The 24,824-nt window shown below is 36.8% G+C and overlaps 1 protein-coding gene across 2 annotated transcripts in view; it reads left to right on the top strand.

Moving 5' to 3' along the window:
- The window catches only part of LIN7A (lin-7 cell polarity scaffold A), a 46,140-nt gene extending 22,306 nt beyond the window's left edge, over positions 1 to 23,834 (top strand). The window contains exons 3-6 of one of the 2 annotated variants that reach the window (XM_077783542.2): positions 11,826 to 11,897; positions 14,236 to 14,445; positions 18,788 to 18,996; positions 20,535 to 23,834. In XM_077783542.2, coding sequence (XP_077639668.1) covers positions 11,826 to 11,897; positions 14,236 to 14,445; positions 18,788 to 18,996; positions 20,535 to 20,577 — 534 coding nt within the window. In that variant the 3' untranslated portion in view covers positions 20,578 to 23,834. Of the gene's footprint in view, positions 1 to 11,825; positions 11,898 to 14,235; positions 14,446 to 18,787; positions 19,001 to 20,534 lie in introns of both variants that reach the window. The other variant, XM_021528057.4, reaches the window with a different exon arrangement.
- Positions 23,835 to 24,824: the final 990 nt, after the last annotated feature.

Below are 24,824 nucleotides of genomic sequence, written 5' to 3'. Positions count from 1 at the left end.
GATCTGAACACCCAGAATCCTAGTTGCTGATGTACAATGTTTTTTATCTGGTCATTTCCTCAAGCTGCCCACCAACACTTTCCATTATTAACCCTGATGTATGGCTTTGCAAATATTAAGGGACCAGAAAAAGTCTGCTGGGTGGTGACAACTGAATCTGGTGGTACTGTGCTTATCACTATATTGTGGTGCCATGTGTGAGAACAGAAGGCTGGCTGGAACCTTTAGATGTTCATTCACTTCAGATGTCCTAGTGTGGTGGTGTACTCCATTTTTACAGGGCTATACTGAATGTAACAATCTGGGTATTAGCTGGACTCAGGCAAAAATCCTAATTTATTTTTTATTCAATTATTAATTTAAGATTTTAATGTAGGAGTCGTTTAAATACCTGTTTTCATTGTGTTTCAATAATCTTAAAATTTGTTTGTTCAGTTTGCAATATAATGCTGTCACTCCACATCCCAGATCTAGTCTCTGAAAGCAGAATGTCATTGTTTTCTGTCTCATGAGTTCTTATAAAAATGGATGTGCAGCAGGCCAAATTCTCTCAGATGGCACCAAGGTAAGCCCCCAAGTTCAAATTCTGCCCTGTCTTAATGCTTTATTTTTGCTGGAAGCTGCATATTTTTTACAGGAGGAGAAATACAATTCTGCTCAGTCTGTCATCTCCACAGGGCAAGCCCAGCGTTTGAAGTTTTTAAATTATAAGATGCAAGCTTGGAAAAAAAAAATATATTGAGAAGACTTACTGCTATAATTCACAGCACAGAACTGTGATTAAAGCTCAGTAGGAAGCCTGACGTCTAAAGATCCCCTGCTGTACATTTGCCCATGCAAACCAAACTGTTGGTCAGATTGAGCAGAATTGATATGCCAGATTTACTAATAAGGCAATTAGTAAACAAAAGGGAAATAGGACAACACATAGGAGTAAAGTGACAGAGATTTATCAGCTCAGTGTTCTACCTCAGGTCACAATACTAGTATGGTTGTATTAGCATGATGCCTCGTTAGACTGGCTAGGAAGCAGAGTTCTCCTTAGGCTAATCTGATACCTTGTTATAACTTGTTCTAGTGTGCCTGATAGTTTATTCAGAATCACTGCAGTTTAGTAGTAGGATTTATGCAGTAGCAAATATGGAATTGTGTAAATTTATCAATTTAATTCAGATTTTTACATGTTTATGCATTGATTTATTTGTAAATTTTCAATAAAATTTGTATTCCTGGATGTTAATTGTAAAGTTTTGTTATTTTATCTTTTTTTTCAGACATTGAAGTAGATTACAATGTCAGTCAAACCAGTTCAGTTTACCTGAATTCTGGGGCTGTGTAGCATTTGCAAGAATTTTCTACTGTACCTTTCCATCCCTTTTTCATTTCCACTGTCCTAGCGATGAAAAGCCACATAAAATAATGATGTAAGTTTCCACTAAATGAGTACTTCATTCACTGAGAGGAAAGGGCATTACTTAGCTTGACTCAAATATGATGGTGTGGCACAGTAGTAATGTATTCATGTTTTACAGAATTTTGTCTTCTGCCTCCTGGTTGCAGGTACTGTACTCATAATGATGCATTGAAAGAAGGATTTCTAATGTATGTTTATTAGATAATAAAAAAATCTGATTTCTAATGATGAGCTGTCTGCTCTTTGTCTTGCCACTATGCTGAATTAGGCATTAAGGAAGTTTAGCAGAAAAGCATAAGTTAGCAGTAAACACAGAACTTTTTTCATTTTAATTACCCTACTGTGTTAAAATACATGCTGTTTTTTAAGGTGCATGTAATCAGAAATTATTCCAATTTTGAAAAACAATAAGGCATTTCTCTGCTGCTCACAAGCCCTGGATGGCATGAATTAGAACTTTTGGAAATTATTACCTTGTAACTCAGCAGATGGCCTTCATTAATGGCAATTATATGAATTTACCAAGCTGCCCAGGCATTATCTGAGAGAAGGCATTATTTAGTCCCTGTGCAATTACTAAGTTGCTACCACTTTCGTGACTTCACTGCAGGAGATTTAAAACAGCTGCTGTTGTCACCTGTTTTTTTTATCTGCCTAGAGCAAAATACATAGATCTCACAGATAGAGTACTCTAGAATCTGGGAACCGACTGTATCATGGGTCTTTAATGGATGGTTTCTCCCACTGTTTTTGATTAAAGATTATTTTTTAGAGTTGGCTGGTGGCTATAAATCTAATTATACTTACACTCTGCATATGTAACTGTGCTTTTTACAACAGATAAATAAATACTTTAGTGCTTCAAGAGTCCTGCAAAACTCAAAACAATCACATGTCTCATACAGTTCGTCTGGGTGGCTGTATCATATTTACCAAAACTGAGTGATGCTCAGGTGATGTTCTCATTTTGGCACACAGCTGCAGCTGTGTGTGCTACAGAAGGTGACTCCAGTGGAATATGTGTGGTGCATCTCAGCATCTTTTTTGCCTGCTCACATTATCATTTTAGTTTATTGTTGCAGTATCCTATTTGGTTACATAAAACTCTTCAAAATAAACAGAATAGCTTCTGCTGCTATTATCTCAAGCCTGCTTCTTCCTCTTGAGAGGAATCATCAGCAAGGTCAACTACCGAGTAATATTAATGACAGATTGTTGGGAGCCAGTGCACCTTTTTTTTTGTCTTGGTGGAGCCTCAGTATCCTTCTGCTGCCTCTTAACTAATGTCACTGATGAGACTCCTGAGAAATGCTGCTCAATCTCCATTTTTTAAAGAAAATAAACTGCAAAACTGTTTTAAAACTCTATTTTATCTATTTTTGTTGTCCTTTAAAACAAGAAGCATCAGTAGTTTCCTTCCTTCCCCCTGCCTTCTCAGCTTGATGGGAACATTTGAGATGAGCCTGCATGATGATGTCATGTTTCATCCAGGTGCTCATTTTGGCAAGGTTTTGACAAATCTGTTAAATTTTGGAATATGGCTGTTGCATATGTCAGCCTCAACAGCATATGCAGACTTACTGATGAAGTGAAGGGTATTAGTGTTTATTAATGCCTGGTGTACTTTTTAACTCAAAAGTAACTGGCAGCAAGGTCTAAGAGAGTGGTAAATTATAGGCTGCTAGTACCAAGTGGTCTTATGGGAATTAACTAATCACACATGTTGGTATTTCTTTTTATCCCAGTATATTGCAGCAGAAACAGCAGAAGAGACTTTTAGGACTGTATTTTGCTAAGGTCTATTGATTGCAAAGGATACAGTTTCTGCAACACCTGTAACACTATCTTAAAGATGCCAGATCATAGTTCCCATTGACTTAGAGCAGAATATAGAACAGTGTGCAAAAGATAGGAAATAAACTAAATGATCCAATTATATTTTTCTTGTTCCTCATATAAGTAATTTATACTTGCAAATAAAAGTCTATTTTTCCTTATTCTTAAAAGGGTATTAAGCATCTTCCTACTGACTTCAGTGTGTCAGTGATGACTCCAGACAGAACTGACATTGGAGGGAAGAGGGGGCACACAGGTCTTGTGTATCCTAACAGCAGCACCAGGAGTGTTTCAATTGACTCACCCAATATGTGCAGTGTGCATTTTTGGGTACATCTGCTACATACTTCTGCTCACACATAAGGGATGAATGAGATTCTGGCCACAGCCTGTAACCCCTGTTGGGTTGTTTCTTGGATAGACACAGCATCATATGGCAGGAGCTCAGGGACCAAAAATTGGTTCAGCTTTCTGACACCATCACAGATACTATCAGAGCAGAATGCACACCACCATTTTCCACACAAAAAAAGAAAAAATTCCCCTTTAACTTGAGCCTTCATTAAGTATTTTACCGCAAATTAAAATATTATACCTTTGTAGTGATTATACTTAATTTATTTTTAACAATATCTCAGGCCCATGTGGTTTTTTTCCTACTGCCTAAGGGCAGCTTAATAATGCATCAGTATTCAGATCAGTTTTTTCACTTTGGTAGAACTGACCTAGCTTCCTCTATAACCCCCATCCCCTAAAGAAGGAAACATTGATTTAAAATATCCTCAATGAAAATGCTAAAGCAAAAATTCATAATATTTCTTTGACATGGTCTGAAATTAAAACTGTCTCATTTCCTCAACTTGTTAAACAAGCCTGAATTTCATTTACTGGTTTGTGCTTTTTAATGGGTTAGCATCCCTATGGCATCTTGTGGTAACATCCGTGCTGTGTTACTTCGTGGAAAGGGATTGCTGCAACAATTGTGAAAATGATGCAAAGTTTGGTTTTGAAAACAGACACCAGTGGTTTTTCCTATGCAAACATGTAACTGCTGAAAGGCTAATGAGAGCTTATCATGTAAAAATATTCAGAATGCCAGCAACCTTGAATGACCACATTCTGTCTGATATAAATAGCTCATTAATACAGACTAGTTGTCACAAAGCAGCTTTTTCAAATTTAGTTGTCAAAATTCAGTAGCTGCAAGCAACAACTTACATAATACAGACATGTCAGTGCTTCCAGTAGGAACAATAACATATCACGTGCCTTCCTCTCAAATGAACTTTTCAGCTATTTCAACCTCTCTGTACTCACAGGTACCTATTGACTTATCCTGTTGACATTGATGAGGGAACTTTCGTCAGCTTGCACTCAGGGGCAGACTGAAAATTCTGTACAGAATATACACTGTGAGCCTGGGTGTAAGATTGCCTAATTCTGCTTCTGTTGGGATTACTCAAACACTTGTCGTAGTCCTATCACAAAATGGGGTTTTGTGATTAATTTGCTCAAACAATATTGTTTAAGAAGAATCTAAGTTTATTGCAAACTTGAAGTTGTGGTGTGTATACATTGCATCCACAGTGTTCTCCCTCAACCAGTGGTTTTGTGGGAGTCTGTCCCTCACAAGCACTGCTATTTAGACAGTTACCAAATTCTCTTTCTTTTTAGTCATTCAGGATAGTCTCTTCCCCAATTTTTTTAATTTAACTATCAAATAAAAAATGTTAATATTTTTTGAGTCAACTAGATTGATAGGAGAGAAAATTAGCCTTCTTTCAACTACTGAATGGAACTACTGTTTTAGACTATGGTGTATGACAGTATCTTAGCAAGAGGCTATAGCTCTGTATTTATATATATATATATAGATATATATATATATATAGTTCTGGAGAAAACATGCTCTTAAAGATGTAAATGTGCTTTCCCAAGCATGCTTATCACAAGATGATTTTTAAAAAGCAGAACACAAGCACAAAATGAGAAATTCCGTCTGATATTCAAGAGAAACTTAACCCACTATTGCTAGATATTTTCCACTTTCATTGAGGTACCACAAGTTTATGGCTGAATGGAAGTGCTCCATTGGATTGGTTTTGAGCTTGAGTAAGATTTGAGATGTAAAAAGTCATTACAAAAGAGGAATTAAGAAAGAGGAATTATGAAAGAGGAAATGTGGTTGGGGCAGCTGCCTACCTTCTTTCTGATAACACAATTTCAGATGTGTTTGACATGTTTTCTTTTTTTTATGTCATCATCTGTTCAGGTGTTATCTTAGATGGATAATTAGATTTGTTTGTAAGTAATTTTGTAGAAAGGCAAATATTGATTGAAATTTCAGAAAACTTACCATAAGAAGCAGAGATTTTGAAAACTCTTGAGTTCTGAAAAGTCTGTAGTTCAAGCAAAAATGGCGATTGGTGTAAAATATCATCAGGTAAGATTACATGTTTTATGTTGTACAAGAGGTTACCAGAGTCTCTTCTAACATTTGTAGCATTTAAGCCTTGCTCACTGATGTGGTCAAGCCTGATCAGAATTGCGTGCTGAAGCACAGCTCAAGGGGAGTCTGTCTAGGCATACAAACCAATGCATTCTTTTCCACAGACACGTGTTGGATTAAGAATGGAAAATATAGGCAAGAGGTTATGGGTACAGAAAAATGCCACACAAAATGTGAGAGTCAAGAATTATTAAAACAACGTAGAGTGGGAGAGACACAACCAATTTGTGCTGCAGGTGGCATTTGCTCTCAGAAACAAGGGATTCAAAGGCACCACCATGGAGAGGTCTGCAGCTCTTCAGTGTACCTTTGCTCTGTAACTTCTCCCAGTCACAAGATTGGGCATTCTCCTGGCCTGCCCCAAGGACTGGTTCATGCATCAAGTGAAATGAAATATGGATCTCAGAGCAGAAGGACACTGAAGTCCTGAGAGTCAGTTCCAGATTTGGAGAGGAGGGCAGAGGAAAGCCAGCAACTGCACTGAATAAAGCATCTTCTACCCTTCTCACTATGGTAAAAGACTGATTAAGATACTTTTTGCTTGACATCTTAGAAGGGAAAAATATTTATCATCCACTCCAACATATGAAGGCAATTAGGAAGACAGGGATTCAGCTGGCAGATGCATAGTACTGAGGTGTAAGTAAATAACAATCTCTCTTTTATGGCTTAGCATCAGTTCTGCAAGGATGCACACGTATACTGTTCCATTGACATGACTACAGAAGTGCAGTGAAACCAATTATGTCCTCCGTGCTCTGGTTATTCTCATGCTAACTCTCCCCTCTGTACTGTCTGTCAGGCTCTTGTCTTCCCTTCTTTGTAGGTCTTCTTCTAAAAATAGATATACAATTCTTTTCTACACTTGAAGCAACAAAAAATATGGCAAAGGAACTAAACCCAGATGATGCCAGTATATATTTTAAACGTCATTTATCCGTCTTTTTGCAGGTTTTTTTTTCATTTCACTCTTTTACCTGCTTCCTATGATTCACCTAAATCACTTACTTAGGCTGTGACTTCTTGAAGGAAGCATTTTATGTCTTTTTATTATTATCATACTGCAGGCACTGTGGAAACACAGTTGATTATTACTATTTACATGTATGATCTCATGCTAAGAAACCCCTAACATTTTCAAAAAAGGTTACTTCCCCACTTAAAAATTTCAGAAAAGTGTATCTGGGTTTGCTATGTCACAGGTCTGAATTGCAATGTACTCTGTTTATGGGAGGTTTCTGAGCACCTATTCATTGCTGTAAAATAACTTCTGCCTCATACCTCTGCCCTTCTGGTGTTCAGATGAGCTTGTCCTAAAGTTGAGCATCATTATTGTAGGTACAGTTGTACTTAGAATTACATATTTCATCAAGGGATCAATCACTAAATACCTCTCACAGAAGTTAATGGAATAGAATTGTTTAATTAAATTCTATCTTAAAGAATTAATCAGAAAAGATGCTTCGTCATTCAGGTTTTAAACAGAGTACACCTTTACAGAACAGGCTGTGAAGTGCGCTGTTTTTCTTGGACCTTCTATGTCTTTGTGTTGGTTTGAACAGCCAAGCCCTAAATAACTTGCTACTTTGTTATGAGTCTGTGTGTAGTAATTTTTGGTAAGCTCCTGAAGTATCTGTAAGGCTGTTCCCCTTCCTGCTCTCCAGTAATCTTAAACCAGCTGCTTTGCCTCCCAGCTGAATGCGTGGGGGTGAGTCCCATCATCATAACAATAATACCTGCTGCATCTGACTCACTACAGCTCCCTACAGCTCCTGCTGGGAGAGGTAATAAAATGTGCATTTCTGTGTGCCTGCGAGAGCTGACACAGTACAAGGAGGATTCACTTCCAAGTTCAAATTTTCTAGCTGTAATTTACCTCCTGCACTCTTTTTGCAATCTTTGTGTAGTGTGGGAGAATAACTTCAGGTTATGTCTGAGGAGACTACCTGCAGAAGCTGAAAAAAGTCTGAAAAGCCTGTCTGTACTCATGCTTTCAGGAGTATTGCTTGGTGGGAGCGTTGTATTCTGTGCTCCACAGGAAAGAGAAAATAAAACCAAGTATGTCTTGCTCCACAGCACAAATGAGATCTGTGCGAACAAACCCCTGCCTGCAGCACGCCTTTACCCAATGAACATTCAGTGCACAGACACTCACAGTTTTGGTAGAAATCACTGGGGGGGAGAAATGATCTGAAACATTACCATTTACCTTCCAGCTGCAGGTTTGTGTCTTGAAACATTGACATTTCACCTGTAATTTAATATCTATTACTAATTAAGTGTGGAAGCTCTTTTCCCTAGGCATTAGACCATCAGGCTGTGTGTGGAGTCTGTCAGTAAATAATATTACTAAACACCTGTGCAGTCTTACAGACACTCGAAAGACATATAGTTCTACATACAAAAATAGATATGCTCTTTTTCAAGTTGGTAACATAGTAATCATCTAGTTACTGTACTGGGCAACTGGCTCTAGGTGGCCCTGCTTGAGCAAGGCAGTTGAATGAGAGGACCTCTAGACTCACTTCCATTCTCTGATTCTGTTATATGTCAATTTTCTTCCTTCAGCTCAATCATACTAAACAATGATATCTTTCAAAATTATTCATCTATCAGAGTCAACAAAGGTCACTGTTTTAAAATACTTCTTCAGTAAATATCCTACAGGGGAGATTTTTAAATGCTTTAAATTAAAATCTGTGCCTTTGTCTTTTTCTATACTGACTGATAATTTGTTTAAGTAAAGAAAGCTACAGTGGATCTTATACAGTCACCTTAAGGATGACATTGTTGGATTCCAGAGAACTGCTATAGGCTAAAAATATAATCAGATGTACAGATAATAGTAGGAATTGAAAGAAAAGATTTTTTAAAATCCATTTCAATTACTTGTCATGTACAGTGGATTCAACAAGAAGCTATATTTCATACCAGGAGGATTTAAATGCCACCTTACTCAGTCTGAGAACAAAGAGATTTTCAGTTTATGTGTTCTGTGTACATAGAAGAGGGAGCAGAATGGATTTGTTGTGCTAAAATGATGACTAAGGTGGTGCTGAGAACAGCATAGATAAAGGGCTTAGTGTGGCTACAGGAAAACAAACAATGTTTGTTTATGGACTTCAGTGCATTGCAAAAATGAATCCTGATTAGATCTGAACCCTACAAAGAGTTTAAGGGGCTTGGTGGAACAGGTCTGATTAATCTGTGTTTGGTTGTCAAACTGACTCAATAATAAGAAAGTTATGTGGGTGTTTACGTTTTGTCATTCTTAAACTCAAATTACATTAAAGATTATTTAACAGTCAAATAGGATAATTAGATTTATGCAAAGCATAAATGCCTCAAGCAAATATTCAAGACTGGTTGCATCTGTTGCTTAAAGACAGTGAGATCTGACATGCAGGACTCTTTTTCTGTAGAACTGTGGTATGGATACCACAGTCACTAATAACTATTTGCAGAACAGCATTTTAAATCTGTTAGCATTGAGAATTTACAGATGACCCAAGGATTACATGACACTATTGATCATATTTTTCCAGAAGTTTTTAAGCTGCTGGGTTATTTTTTATCTTACTAATTTTATCACACACTCATGAGTCTGTTCTTTCACCACTATACAAATTAGTTACCAGGATACTGAATATTAAAAAGTCTACCAGCTAGATACTGGTAGGATGCAGTCAACAGGAAATTATATGACTTCAAACCTACAAACAATGAAATTAATGTATCATTATCAGCTCACCTTTGTGATTATTGACCTTAGTCATTAATATTTTAAAGGACTTTTTAGTAACTATTCCTCTGTATGAAATACTGTGACCTGTTTTCAAAGCAATTTAATGTCATAATAGTTCAGTATTTAAATATATGCCTTTAGACATTTTAGTAAGCCACTGAATTTAAAGCTGTGCAGGCAAAACCGATATGTAAAATCTGCTGTCATGTGATGACAAGATAAAGGGGGATCTGAAGAAAATACACAATTATTAGTGGTTCAGTAGACTATGGGTTTTGAAGAAAAAAGTATGCAATGATTCACAATTATTGCAATTATGCACAATTATTATTCTTATATAATGTAGTAATTCTTCTTATGTAATAATAAGTCCTACAGCATAATACAATAAACACTGAACTAATCTGTGCAGTATAAAACTGAATATGTAGGCTCAACCCATTTGTATGATGCTATCATCCAGTACTAAAACATAAGAAACCAGAAATCCTTTAGAGATCATAAAAGAGCTTTCTTTTCCCAAATGTTTACAAATAAGGGCAAAATCCAGGTTTCTGCTGCAGTCAGTGTCAATGTTCCCAATGGAAGCAAGATTTCATTTCAATTGGAGAAAGCAGGAAGATTTTCAGCATGATCCCCTTGTCTCTGTTTTCTTCATTGGCCCAGGTTTTTTTTTAATTCAGTTCTGTGCTGACAATAGTCAAGACAAAGAATCTTTTGCTGTATTGTGGAAGTGTTTGTCATACTTTAGATCTCTGAAACATATAGTATTTGTTATCTGCTTTTGTTTTGTGCCTTTTCCTTATATATGATAACCCAAGAAGAAAGGTATAAGTCATCCCCAAACATTTTGCTATTTAATAGTGCTTGATTAACAGTATGTCTGTCCACTGAAGTCAGAAATGAGCCACAAATCTTAATTCTGTTAAGATGTTTGCAGTATATGCTTGTCAGTGTGTTAAGTTTCATATTAACAGGCTCAGTGGGGAGAGATGCATCATTATGGTACTGCATGACAAGTCATTGGGACAGGGGGATGAGGACTATCAATGGGACAAGGCATTGTTTGTAGGTCTCTGCCAAAGTAACATTTACATTACCAAAAGGGAAAGTTTTGGCTCTTCTGCTAAAGCATCCGCAAATGAGTGAAAGATAAATTTATTTTTGAAAGTACATTTGAATCTGCACTCCTCAAGGAACCTAAGAAGATTGCTGTAAAAACTATCATACTTTACCAGCAAAGATTCTCTCTGATTAGAAGTGCAGCCTGAGACATGGTGCATATGAGACAACAAAATTTCTGATGAATTAGGTCAAGAAAATACCCACAGTAGATCAGTAGCATATAGCAACTTTCTTTTTAAGTTTTTTGGTTTTATTAGAAAGTTAAAGAAAAGGTTTGGTTTGTTTGCATTCCCCTTTGTCTTCCAAAAAACTTTCTATATGTTATATATAAATATTAAGTTTGCTTTCAAAATTCTGGCTAGTATCAAGGCTTTGGTTGTTATTTTTGCTCTGAGAGTGTGGCAAATCTAGAGAGCAAAGGCAATGTAAGACAAAGCTTTTTCCTTTCTATTTACTGGAGATGTTTAAAATGGAGAGATAAGGACCAGGGAAAATGGACCAAAAGTGTATACCAGAGGAAAAAATGACAGAAAGTTACATATATTAGCAGTGTTGATTTTATGTAGTTTATGTGTATGTACAATTTATTTTTAAAGGATAATCTTAGTCACTGACCATGTCTGACCTGACCTACCAGACTGTCAACCCTTTTCACATTCCTAGTTATGGCTGATAGAAGGTAGTACTGTGACCTTTCTCCAGAGCTATTTTCACTTCCATTCTTCAGCTGAGCAGCATTTTTCTACTTCTGTATGCTGAGCAGCTTACATATTTTTTTAACATCAGTTTCCTAAGTCTTAGTTCGTAAGAAAGTTCAGAGACCAAAGTCATTGTTGGAGACTGAGACACCACTCAGGTCAGTTCAGATCATTTGCATTCAAGTCAGTTGCCTGGAAACACAAATTTTTGAAAACATAGAATTTAGGTGGTTTTAGGAAACTACTTGCTAGAGAATGGAAGAGAGTTGTGTTAGGAGATGTAAAGTTAAGTTTGGAAATTTTCACAAGGAACACAGATCGATGTTCTCTGTTAACCTAAGCCTGCTCAAGTTTAGCAGACACTTGTCTATGAGATTGTGTGAATACAGCAGTAATAAAAGTCAGTTCTGAGGGAGAGGGACTCTCCTCTCTGGGTTAATATAAAGTCCTTGTTTTGCTCCTATAATTAATTTCATTTTATTTTCATGAACATTTTAGGTGTATCAATACATGCATGAAACCATAACTGTTAATGGCTGCCCCGAATTCCGAGCCAGGGCCACTGCAAAGGTAGGATACGTGCAGCTGTTGAAATATGTGTTACCAAAGTGATCTAGTAATTGACTGTGCGCGTGTGTGTTTCAGGTATTCGTGTGTACACTGTAAGAAAATTTAGACATCAGTGGCAGCCCAGAGTCTAGAACCAGTGCTACTTCCCAGGTAACAATCATAATGGAAAATTTCAACCTTTATGCTGCTTCTGTAGCTTAAGAAAAGAGAATGATTTTATGGAATATGATGCTTTTTAAAAAGTTGCTTTGCAAAAGCAAATCTACTGGTTCTTCTGTAGCAGTCTGCCTGCAACAACCAATATTTTAATGGACTGTTTTCCCATACATCTCATCCGGAGAGGACACAGTTATTTGGGAGGTAGAAACTAAACAATCAAAATTCCCCTTTTAACTAATGGGAACTGTAGGTATTGTGCAAATGGTAAGGATAAACAGTGACAGAAATGGCCTGATCCAACATTTTATTGAGTCCACAGCTAAATGTAAACCTGGGTTTTTTCTGATACATTGCCTGTTTTAATAAAATATAGTCTCTTTATCCATGTGGACCTGCCTTTCTTATATCCTAAGACAATGACAGCTATGTTACTGCTGCTGCTGAAATGATTAGGAAGTTCACACAACCATGAAAGAATCCATTCTATGTGCCAGTATGAAGTATGCTGTGTATTTTCATAACATGAACAAAAATAGATGCTTCCAAACAAGGGGGTCCACCACAGCTTTCTTTTTCCCATTATCATTTAGTACAAAACACTGTCTTTTATGTGGTATAGCAGATTCTATGCAAGATGAATTGCAAAACACATAAATCTTTTTTAGAGATACTTCTTTATGGTCCCATTCCTTTGAACATAAACTCCCTGAAGTTCTAGTGGAACTAAGACCTCTTACCATTAAGTATTTATGTTCAGATATTATAATTTAAAGCTGTATCAGAAGAGGAAGGCTGGGAGTGTGTTACAAAATTATTTAAGAGTATTTTAGGGAAGCAAGCTCTATAACAGCAGCAAATAACCTAATATACTCTAAACTGCAGTGTATTTTCTATAATAAATAGGACTTGCTTTTCTGTAGGCTGCTTTTCTTATTTTAGCCTTCTAATTGAAAGCTAATGGTCAGTGTAAATTTGTAGGATCTTTCATTCTATATGGAGAAATATGTAAATAAAATCCTGATTTGTTTACACTGCAGATAGACATAGAAATTATTGCTATGTTATTTAGTAAATGGGGAGAAGTCCAATTAGTGTTTCCCATTCTCATTTCTTACTCATATAGAACAGCAGGTTACAGAGCAATGTTTCAATATCGCAATATTTCCTGGTTATTTCTGGGCTGTCTGCATTTCATTCCCCTACTGCATTCATGTCTAACATAATATGTATGCATGATGACAAGTTCTGCATGTGCAAAAACATGTAATTGGGAATGATCCATTATGTCACATCATCCACTAGCTTTGATTAAGCATAAGCATTATAGGATGCTCAAAAATATTAGTGTAATGCAAAATTGTTCAAGCGTTTGAACTACAAATACATTTTTAAAACTACAAAATATTTTCTTTATGCTTATTTAATGATTTATTAATATTAAGGCCAATAAGTAAGAAAATGCTTGTAGTGAAAAATCAAGTGTAAATCTAATATTTTCCCAGATGCAAGCTTTACAGTATGTAACTTCTCTTTGTTTTTTTCCCTGGAATATGTTAAACAATCTAGATTTTTCTAATTGATTTATGTATATGGTTTTGTCTTAAGATTAAACTTTTCCATAAAAGTTTTGACAGAATTATATAATAAAACCTCCTACTCCTGTTCCAAAAGTTATTTAGGTTGCAGGACTTCACAAAGATTATAAATTAAATTTTTAATTTAATAATACGAGGATTTAAAATAAATTATTCCATAACTCTGAAAGCAAAGCAGAGAGTTAAAAATTCAGTTCATCCACTTAATTTCAGCTAGGAACACATTAGAGATCCCATTATCTTATCCCACAGGAATAAATTTTCTCCCTGTGAAAAGGCAAAGAAGAAATGCACTAATGATCATAAGGGTGCATCACCACAGAGTAAGGCTTCCTGGTGCCTACTTCTGGCTCTGCTGGTAACTTTCTGTATTATCTTTGACAAGTCACCTATACTATTTATTCCTTTATTTCAGGAACATTGACATAGAACTTGATGTTTTTAAAATATTTTCAAATAATCAGAAAATGTCAGAGCAAGATACTGAAATGTTTTCACAGGAAGGAATTATTCCTGCAAATGAACAATGAAGTGTCTATCACTGTTACCCTTAAATAGCCAAATCAATAATTTTTTTCTTCCAGGCAACAGTTGCTGCATTTGCTGCAAGTGAAGGCCATTCACACCCACGAGTGGTGGAGCTGCCAAAGACTGAGGAAGGCCTGGGCTTTAATGTCATGGGAGGAAAGGAACAAAATTCACCTATTTATATTTCTCGCATCATTCCTGGAGGAGTGGCAGAAAGGCATGGTGGGCTCAAACGTGGGGACCAACTGCTTTCAGTTAATGGAGTGGTATGTGGAAATTTGATAGAGCTTTCATATTAATCTGGATTTTCATTTTTCACAGATGTTCTAACATAATGATTTAAAATGCAGCCGCACAAAACAAAAATAATTAGTTCTGTGAGAAACCTTCAGTGTGAGTTTGTGGTGCAGTGAGGCAGAGCTCCACCAACAATTTTGTGCCATTATAATTTCTGTTGTAATGCAGAGTGCTTGAAGAGCTTCATTTCAAATCCACACCACCTGCCTAATTTACAAGGAACCTATGTCCTTAATGATAATTGATAATTCTGTGAATTACTCTTGCAGTAAAAGCTTAATAACAGAGTGTCATTCTTTCATTTTGTAGCCTTCAAGGCACACAGCCCTTTCCAAGCAGAGTGATGACACAGTGGCACTTCTGTAGTCTTGTGACCTTCAAAGCCTTTGAACACATAAAATTGAAAGAAATGTGGTAAGCACATTTGGTGCTGATATGCAGTGGAGATATGCAAATCTAGAATCTACATTCCAGATTTCTTTTAGTGGTATTCATCCAGCTGTAATATCTTTGTCAGCAGTCAAATGCTCCCATGCAGGGAGCATCTATGCTTGGTAAAAAAGTACATTTTTTTCATGGTCATTTTTCATTTAAATCAAGGTAGAGTATTTTCTAGTAATTTTACTGTGAATGTAAACATAGAGGTTGTTGGACTAGAGGACACATAAGGCTCTGACTCCATGGTAGAGGTCAAATTCTGCCTTTCATTTTGCTTTGTGTGCTCTTTTACAAAGGAATATAAAGTATTAAGATAAGGATACTCATTCAAATAACCTTACCCTTCCCTTTATGAATACGTAGTCTTTTTCCATGCAAACCTCTATCTAACCTTGTATTTAAATGCATCAAAGACACAGAGTAGCAGTTTCTGAGTCTGGTCAGAAATCTAAGACTTTAAAACTTAAATTTCTTCCTTGTTCAAAGGCAAAAACAATAAAAATGCTTCTGTGTTTTCATCTATTTCTCTCAACAGTAGCTATTCCCTTTCTCTTGTAACAAAACATTAGGGTAACACTTCAAACAGGCTTTTTACCACTTCTTCTATCAATTATCGTGGTCTCAAAAGAGAAATGCTAGTTCTGAAAACTTGCTTGTACCAAATAGCAATGAGAAAGGAAAGATAAACCTGCTGAAAAGATTATTTAGTGTCAAAGAAAAAGAAATAAATGGAATATTTAAGGAAGTTGGTTGCCTGAACTTCACACTGATTTAAAGTTGATAGAGAATTTTGTTGCTGTTTCTCTCAACAAGTGATTAAAAAGGCAGATGAAAATAGTTTCAATTTACTAATTGATGGATGGTTCTTGAAAAATCCTTTTACTGTCAACAGTGTCTAGACAAAGACCAGAGAGGAAAGTGGTGAACATTCAGATGTCAAGATATATTGAATTTGACCCTTTTGTCACCTCTATTTTATGATTCTCCAGTCAAAATTTGATGCATGTGCTCTAGAATATCTATTTAGGTAATGCAGCAAAAAACATAGCACAAAATTCTCAATTGCATATGGAGACATGAGAAAGTTGATTTAGAGATGCAAGAGAAATATGTTTGTATTCAGAGTGTAAACAACAGAATTCAAAGTTTGAATACAAATTGCATACTTGAAATAATCATAGAATCATAGCACAGTTTGGGTTTAAAGGGACATTAAAAATTATCTCATTCCAAGCCTCCTACCATGGGTTGGAGCACCTTCACCAGAGCAGGTTGCTCAGAACCCCATCCAACCTGACTTTGAACTTCCTGGGATGAGACAATCTACGAATTCTCTGACAACCTGTTCCAGGGCCTCACCACCTTCATAGTAATGATCAACTGTTCATAAACCAGTCTTGGGCTAAACAATCCTACACAAAATAATTTGTAAAAAGGCAAAAATTATAGAAGTGTTTATTTGTTTGCAAACAGCTTGAAATGGGACAAAAAAAAATCTAAATTTAGCATTGTTCATTGGGACTAATTCACTCTGTGGTTCTCTTAATTTAGCTGGAGAAAAGCAAATAATGTACAGTATGTTCAACAGAACAGACTGTTCAGTGGTGGGACATGAAATTAAATATCTGTAACTTGTTTGTGCTCAATCACTGATGGTTATCCAACTTCATAATTAGCAACATAAAATTAGAGTTGTGTGTTCAGAATCCAGATTTGTTTTCCCAGCATGACTGGGAAGAGCGTTTCCTGAGCTGTTTTGCTGCATGTTAAAAAACAGTGTTTTCTCATTATGCTGGGGATTTTGTTACATACTTTTGTCCCATACCCCCTAAAAATAAAGGAAATGGAAAGCAGCAAGCTCTACAGATGGCTTGACAAAAACAGTTGCTGGTGCCTGTTGATATCTGGCAAAGATTCGGCATTTGTCAGATACCTTGTGTGAGTCAGATACTGAAAGGATGCAAAATAGATTTTTAATGACTAATTTGTCAACCAAGTATTTGTGTAGGGATACCTAATAGAAATATTCTTCTCAATCTCCCAACTTGTGGGCTAACAGATTTTCTTTTTTGTCTTTAGGAAAGTGAATTTTTTTCTTCTAGATTTATGGCAAGTCTGTGACCAGGATAGAGAAATGCTTGGTATTTGCCCATACAATATCTGCATTTCTTTCAGCTGTTCTTGTCTTTGTAGTGTTTTTCCAACCTTCTCTTTGATGCAATCTGCCAATGCAATAATGGAAAAAAGGAATAAGTGTATAAAAGTATACGTAATAAAAAATTAAATATTAAGTAAATACATACTTTCAAAACCAATTTTATCCATTAGGTGGGCAGTTCTAAAGTAACATGAGTGTGTCAGATCCTTGTAATGTCCCCCACCAGCATAATCCAGTCAGCAAAGTACCTTGTCTAGGAATGACCAATACCAGTAGCGGTCCTTTGCCAGCACAGCCTTAGAGGTTTGCAGAGGCAGAAGCATTCCAACAGAAAAACAACTCCCTTTGTCCTTTCCTTTTTCCTGCTCCAAGGGCCTCTGCTATTTCACTTCTGCAGCTGTTGTTAAGCAGGTAAAGCTTTTGTAATACCTTGAAAACTGGAGTGCAAGCAGCAATAAAGACATTAAGAGCAAGTTTAACCATCATATTAATAACACTGCAAACTGTGGTTGTCAGGATCTTAGTGAGGTGTGTTCAGAGAGCAGGATTTGTATTTAGCAGCGCTATGTTTGCCGTTGCTTTTTTCCCCTCTTTGCTTATGGCTCAGAGCATTAGGCTTAATTCTGCATCATTACTATTCAGATCAATGGGAGTTTTCCATTGACCTGGATAGCAACAAAGTCAAACCCTTCACATCTAATTAGAAAATACTGTCCAAACTGGAAGAGCAAGGCTGGGGACAACCAGGAGAGAAAACAAGCATGAATGAAATGCAGTTTGCTAGGTTGTTGAATGAAGTATTAAAACACCCCATCTTATTATTCCCTTACAAAACAATCACAATTTCTTATTGGTGTTAATAAGAACCATCCAGCGTTTTGAAAGCAAACAAATGTTTCTACTGCATGTAACTTGGGAGGTTACAATGTGTATTCATAGGCTGTTCTAAGTTCATGCTGTTGCACAGCAAAACGAGAATGACAGCACTGAATATCCTCTGATTCCTCTGAATGTCCATGCCATGCCATTCTGACCATGATTTACAAGCAAAAAAGAAAATATAAAACAATACCAAATTTTGTACACTTTCTCCTAAGTTAAGATATATATTTCTAAAAGCTTAGTATACATAAGAGTTTTAAAACACAGCAGGTTCAATTTATTTTATTTTAACAGACAAGCTTCAATTTATTTTAAATGGAAAGAAGAAGACTTATTTTTAGATGATCTAAAACCCATGTGAAGGTCACAGATGTTCAGGCTGTTAGGTTTCTTCTGTGCAGAGATACTTTTGTTTTTTGGAATATGTCCTACAACATGTGAACAATTGTGCACCATTAGAAAATTTTTCCCTTTTTCTTAAGGTATGAAATGATGCACATGCCTAAAAGGGATATGACTCCAGTCAGTCCACTTAATGGTAGAAATTTAATATATTATAGATTATAATCATATATTAGTATAATCTATATAGCAGCTGAGTCATCTTCCTGTTTTGGAAATTTACAGTTATTCCAAGCAACATTAGCATAGAAATCAGGGCTTGAAAATTAATACATGCCCAGCAGTGCGTAAGACTTAATGCTTTCTTTTTAGTGGTCCCTTAAAAAATATAAGGTGTGTAAACTACATAAAACACGCTTTCCATATGAAAAAGACACAGCTCTAGATCAAAGCACCATTTTCACTATTAAATTTGTTCTCCCTGCTCCCAGAGTGTGGAAGGAGAGCACCACGAGAAGGCGGTGGAGCTGCTGAAGGCAGCCAAGGACAGCGTGAAGCTGGTGGTGCGCTACACTCCCAAGGTGCTGGAGGAGATGGAGGCTCGCTTCGAAAAGCTGAGAACAGCCCGGCGCCGGCAACAGCAGCAATTGCTCATTCAGCAGCAGCAACAGCAGCAAACTACACAGCAAAATCATATGTCGTAGGTGAGAGGATTCATTGTTCTTCCCTAAAGTCCACTGGCAGCCCCCCACCCAGGCCAGCCACTTCCAGGGGCCTGTCAGGGCAGCGTCTGCTGCCATCTCAGCCCCAAACAGGAGCAGGGCAGCCCCAGACCTGGGCACCTGCTGGGGGATAGAGACAAGCTGGGACATGAGCTCACCGTGGGCCCAGTTTAGTGGGACCCCATGGCTGGGCAGGGAAGGGCTATGGGGAGCTGGAGACTGAGCCTGCTGGCATTGTTGGGGCAGGAGATGACAGCCCTAGGGGCTGACATGACGTCCTGGGCTGTGGACAGGATGGAGGGAGCCCCAAGGGGGGCAGTCAAGGGCCTGGAGGTATCCTTGGGGGCCCAGCCAGCACTTACTGCAGTCAACATGAGTAGAGCTCATTCTTTGGTATATTTCCATTTGGTTTTTCCCAGTAAAGATGCATTTTGAAAACAGGTTAAAGGTATCAAATTCCGGAGCCACTTTCCTACCAATAACCCTGAGATTAAAAGCCACTAGACACTTAAGGCTTATCTGCAATTGAAAGAAGTCCTGGGAATGCTTTTTTTTTTTTATTAACAACCAGAGCATTTATGACAAATAAGAATATGCCACCAGATTTAGACAGTTTAAAGCATTTTCAACTAATCTCTTGCCACTCTACAATGAAACATCAAGATTTGCTGGTGGTAGGTGAAGAAAAGTCTTCCAAAACTCTTCCTTGAGACAGGGAACCCAGACTTCATTCTGGTTACTCTACAGGGCACCTCTTAAGTGCTTGCTTTTGGATACAGTTTGGTACAAATTATTTAATTCACTGTTAACTGACATTCAATATCATAATAACTTCCAAAAGGCTTGCAAGTCTCCCAGTAGCGTGTGAGGTTCAGAGGTTCTCTATATACAGTTTTTCTGAAATCATTGAGAATTTGTGCTATGAATACATTTAGAGATGTGCTCCATTTGCCTAATAAAATCAAGCAGGAAGCATGTCCCAGTGACTTAAATACCAACCCTCATCTCATAGTTGTTTGTTCCCAAAACAGTATAGGTGTACTAAAAGGGTCAATAAGTTACTCAGAAAGTCTCCAAATGGTCAAAATCTGAAGCTCCCAGTGATGGTTTCATCCTTATCAGTGTTGACACTGACCTCTGTTGGTATTCAGGGGAAAACACCCACCTTGTAAACACCCTGTCCCGTGACCACCAGTATTCCAGATTTGTTGAGGCAAACAAGGGCCCTGGTAAGGTTTTGAATCCCACCTCAGAGCCTCTACTCAGACAAGAGGTATAAACAGTAGTATTTCATGAAGTAAGTTTGGGGTTTCTATGTAAACCAAGGCCATTGCAGGAGACAGACATACACATTAAGTTTTTAATTTTTTTTCTGTTGCCTAAATAATTTCAGTAGCAAGAAAGGAATTTTTGCTGATTTTAAATTTAAAAGGAAAAATGTCAGGCAGAGACACCCACCAGCTTAATTCCTCAATTCTTTATGCTTGCTCTGAGCAATGTGTTTCTTTAATTCTAGGTTGTTCTCGAGAAAGAAGAAGGCTCAATCAAGAGTTCAGTAATCAGGCAACCAGAGTTGTACTCTCGTATTCCAGCAAAAGAAAACAACTACAGGAACATGAAACAGAATTCATCTGGAGAATGTACAGTACCAGACTAAAGTGAGTTGTAGGGAGGGCACCATCATGATAAAGCTTTTCAGCACACAGGGGTCACAGATACCTTTTATTTCTGCAACTCTGTTCTTAATGAGAACAGCATGATTGGTAAACCCTATGAAACAGCGAAGTCCAGGGCTTCCAAATAATTCTGTTTGATCTTATCTTGCACTCCTTACTCTGACAAATTTCTAGGTGGCTTTCTCTAGTCACTGAAAGTTTTGTTTAAAGAGGTTAAGATAGCTGCTTTTGAGAGCAGGATCTTTCTCTACAGTTATCTCTACAAATAAAAACCATCAGTTCAAAATTTTGCCACAGACATCAAACTTGTACATCGTTCTTCATAACCACTTTGTACTATATCCAGTAGAGCTGTTTTAACCTAACTTCCTGTTTATAATTTTCAGATTTCCCTCTGGAAATAGCAATTTACTATATTTATAAAGTATTCCATTTGTAGAAGCAATTGGCTTTTTACTCTTGGTGTTTCCATATATTTTATTATGCATCAACAGAGTGAGAGAGTTTTAGGTCAACTTTAATTTTATTAGTAGTAAAGTTAGGGAAGCCTAGAACTGTATTTTTAAACGTAGGTATTGCTTGTATCTATTATAGTTACTATTCAGAAATCTATAACTAGATATATTATATATTTATTCCATAAAATATATATTGTCTGAATGTACCTGTTAGAGAAGTAGGGTCTTTGCTTAGCATGTATTGCAAATGTAGTAAGCTAATGTTAGCAAAAGACCAAGCTTTGTTTGGCAGATATTACTGTGACAGCATAATCTCTGCACTTCTGTATTGTTTAATTTATTTTCCAGTCGAATGTTAATATATTTTAGAGAGGAGGAAGTGTAGTTGTTTTTTTGAGACTCACACATTATTATTTAAATCAACTTGAAATTACAGTTCTGACTTTTTTTTTAATTAAAGGGAATTGGAATGTGCAAGCAAAATCTGTAAGTTCTAAAGTTTACATGTCTGCTTTTCCAAAGAAGATAGTAAAAGCTAGAAGTCTATAAATGTCATCTGCTTTCAAGAAAATAAGAAAATGGACCCCTAAATCCTAAAAAAAAGATCTTTTTACATGCCTTCTATACTTCATTAGAAAAGATTTGGGGGAGAAAGGGAGATTAGGGGAAAACCATATAGTCATTGCATGTTGGAAACTCCTGCTGATGTCAGTAAAAGTTCAGTAATGTAAGGAAAGGAATGTATAAATGGTCAGAAATAGTGTTCTGGTTGTGAACTTGGAATGAAGTCAGAAACAATATATTGGAGGGTCTGTTCTCAAACAGAGAGATACAAAGCAAAACAGGATAAATTGGCAGTATCATAGCATATGTTAGAAACCAAATGCAGGCTAGCCAACAGTCTTGACAGTGTTTTATCAGTGTAAGTCGCCATTGAAAGGAAATTACTGTATCTTTAAAACCAAACAGCATGAATTCATCGAGAGAAGCCTCATCATATACAGAGAGGTAATTATATTCAGCAACTATTGGTGACAATATCAGTTAAGACAGTGGAGCTTGAGAACTACCAGAACTGAAGATGAAATATATTGTATTGTGCTCTGCACGGTGTCTTTTTATACTTAATAAAAATTGTTCGTACCTATTTTAAAACTGTTCTCAAACAGGCATTGCTATTAATATTGATGGTATTTAAGTTGTTATTATGACTGCATATAACTGTCATGTATCTCATCAGTATGATTTGGATTAGACTGATAGCTGCATTTTCAGAGACCAAGTATATTCAGATTTAGTCAGCCCACTGTACTGCATTTTTCCAAACTGCCTCTCAACCTCCTTCCCTCCTCTTCCTCAAAAAATTTGAGTGGAATGTGCTGATTAATAAATTTCAATAATAGACTGTCATTCATACAGAGACTCATATAAAATTCATTTTCATATATTATTATTCAATAAATTATTTATACACATTAAAATTAACATTCTAGTCTTTGCCAGCATTTAACAGTAAGAACTGTCAATGATTTTGAAGTGGAAACAGGAAGAAATAACTTTCTGTTGATTTCATACCCCTTACTGATCAATAAATCATACAGCTACTTAATATCAAAATAACCACTGTCCCTAAGCCTGTGATATGGTCTTGGTTATAGCTGGTATTTTCATTTGTGATTTAAATGTATTTAGTCCTGATTCAGCATAGTACTTCCATATGTGCACAGCTGAATTAGTATTCAGAATGTGCAGGAAAGGCAGCCCTTTCCACATATGGGTCTGCAGGTATCTGTGCATTGTATTTTGACTGATTGGTCTCCTGGCATTTGCTGTTACACTACACTAAATTGATATTCTTTCAGTCAACTGAGTGAGCTTTATTGCCTATATTTACCTTTAGGGCTCCCTCATGTTTCTCTGCACTGGCAGCAAACAGAGGTAGGAGATCCAAGATGCCTTTTTTGTCTCTTTGTTACAGTAGTCAAAGACATGTTTACACACTCTTGCATCTTGTACACTTACCCTAAAGATCCAGATGCAGGATCTAATAATAATAGAGATATAGGGTCGGTGGTATTTACTTAGTGAAGTTGATAGCTCTGCTGTGCTAGCCATAGTTTTTCTGTTTGTGATATTTGATGCGACTGGCACTTTATAAGGTATTGAAGAATTCCATAATCTTTGATAAAACAAAAAGCTCACTGGCCTGAATTTCAGAATTATGCAGAAAAGTGTCTGGAAGTAATAAGGACCATTCCATGTGTAAGCAGTGGATTATTAGCTAGAAGCAGTACTGTTTCTCCATAAGTATTAGTGAGACCATTTCCATATCCAGCATCCAATAAAACCAAACAGATTTCTCAACCCGAGAGTATTCTGGGCCAGTTTACAAGAATGTGTGCCTGCTGCAGTACATGTGTGATGAGATGTACAGATCATTGTGCTTAGCCATGAGAAGGTCAGGATGAATTAGGGATGTGCTCAAACAGTCTTGTAAGCAGACCCATGTTAACCTTGCTTGTCCATGAAGTGAATGCAGTCTGAACAAGCAGAAGGATTTAGATACATGTTTGATTAACTCCTTGTCTCTACCTTCAGCTGTCCAAAATCAAGCTGTGGAGCTTACACTGACTGTTTCCAAAGTCAAGAGTTAGAGGTATCCATTAAATGTGATGCATTCCACCTGTCTCTGGCATACATCTTAAAATATAGTAAGGTATTCTGTTAAAAAAATCATAAGCAGAGCCACTACTAAACAACTTAAACTACTAGCTTGGAATAAATAGTGGCTTTTGAGGGGGTGTTGCTGCTACACTCATACACAGCTTTGAAATAATAAATAAAAAGTCCCCAGTATTTAAATTCCCTATCTTAAACCTCTACATGCGTAGCTCAGGCGACCAAGAGTCCTTGCATGCGTTCTGGTTTGTAAAGAGGTTACTGTCACTACAGATGTATGTTCTGAATTTGGTTGTGGTGCATATAGGAGCAGATTGCAACAAGCTTCAGCTTGTGAATGCTAATACCAGAAGTCTGTACTGCCACCCCAGCACTGGGCTAGTGTGTCTGCATTTTACAATACCTGCAACCAAAAATATGAACTATTGCTTTTGATTTCTGATTACAAACAGAGGTGCACAAAAATTACAGCCATTAAACTTCCACTGTAGGGATTTGGGATAACAAAAGTCATAGCAAAACTTGCCCAGTTCTGAAATCTAAATCCTGCAGCTATCTAGGATTAAATAAAAAGATTACAAATGCCAAGATCCAAGAGGAAAAAAAGCCACAAAGGAGTTTAACCTCTGATTAGCTTTGCATTTACTTTCTTATAGTTATTTTCACGCATTCTTGTCAACTCATCAACCACAAGAAAAGCATATGATTCAGCAATTTCAATTCCTTTTATCAAAATCATAAAGAGCTGATAGGGTAGAGGAGTATCTCTTCTCTTCCTTCTTCACTGAGATGTGTGAAGCTGGATTGTGCTGCAAAAAGGTGATACCCAAATATATCCCAGTCCTACAGAGACTTTCTTCATTAGTCCTATTACAGTTTCTCCCCACCAGCAGTTCTCAAGTTGAGAGAGCTCTAAATGTATGTTCTCAAAGTGGGTATGTTAGACACATAGACACACAAATTCATGTTCATTTCAAGGGAAACTGTATTAAG

Source organism: Lonchura striata, chromosome 1A, assembly GCF_050655825.1.
Source record: "Lonchura striata isolate lonStrDom1 chromosome 1A, ASM5065582v1, whole genome shotgun sequence".
In the NCBI taxonomy this organism is placed as follows: domain Eukaryota; kingdom Metazoa; phylum Chordata; class Aves; order Passeriformes; family Estrildidae; genus Lonchura; species Lonchura striata.
This window is presented reverse-complemented; position numbering and strand designations above follow the sequence as displayed.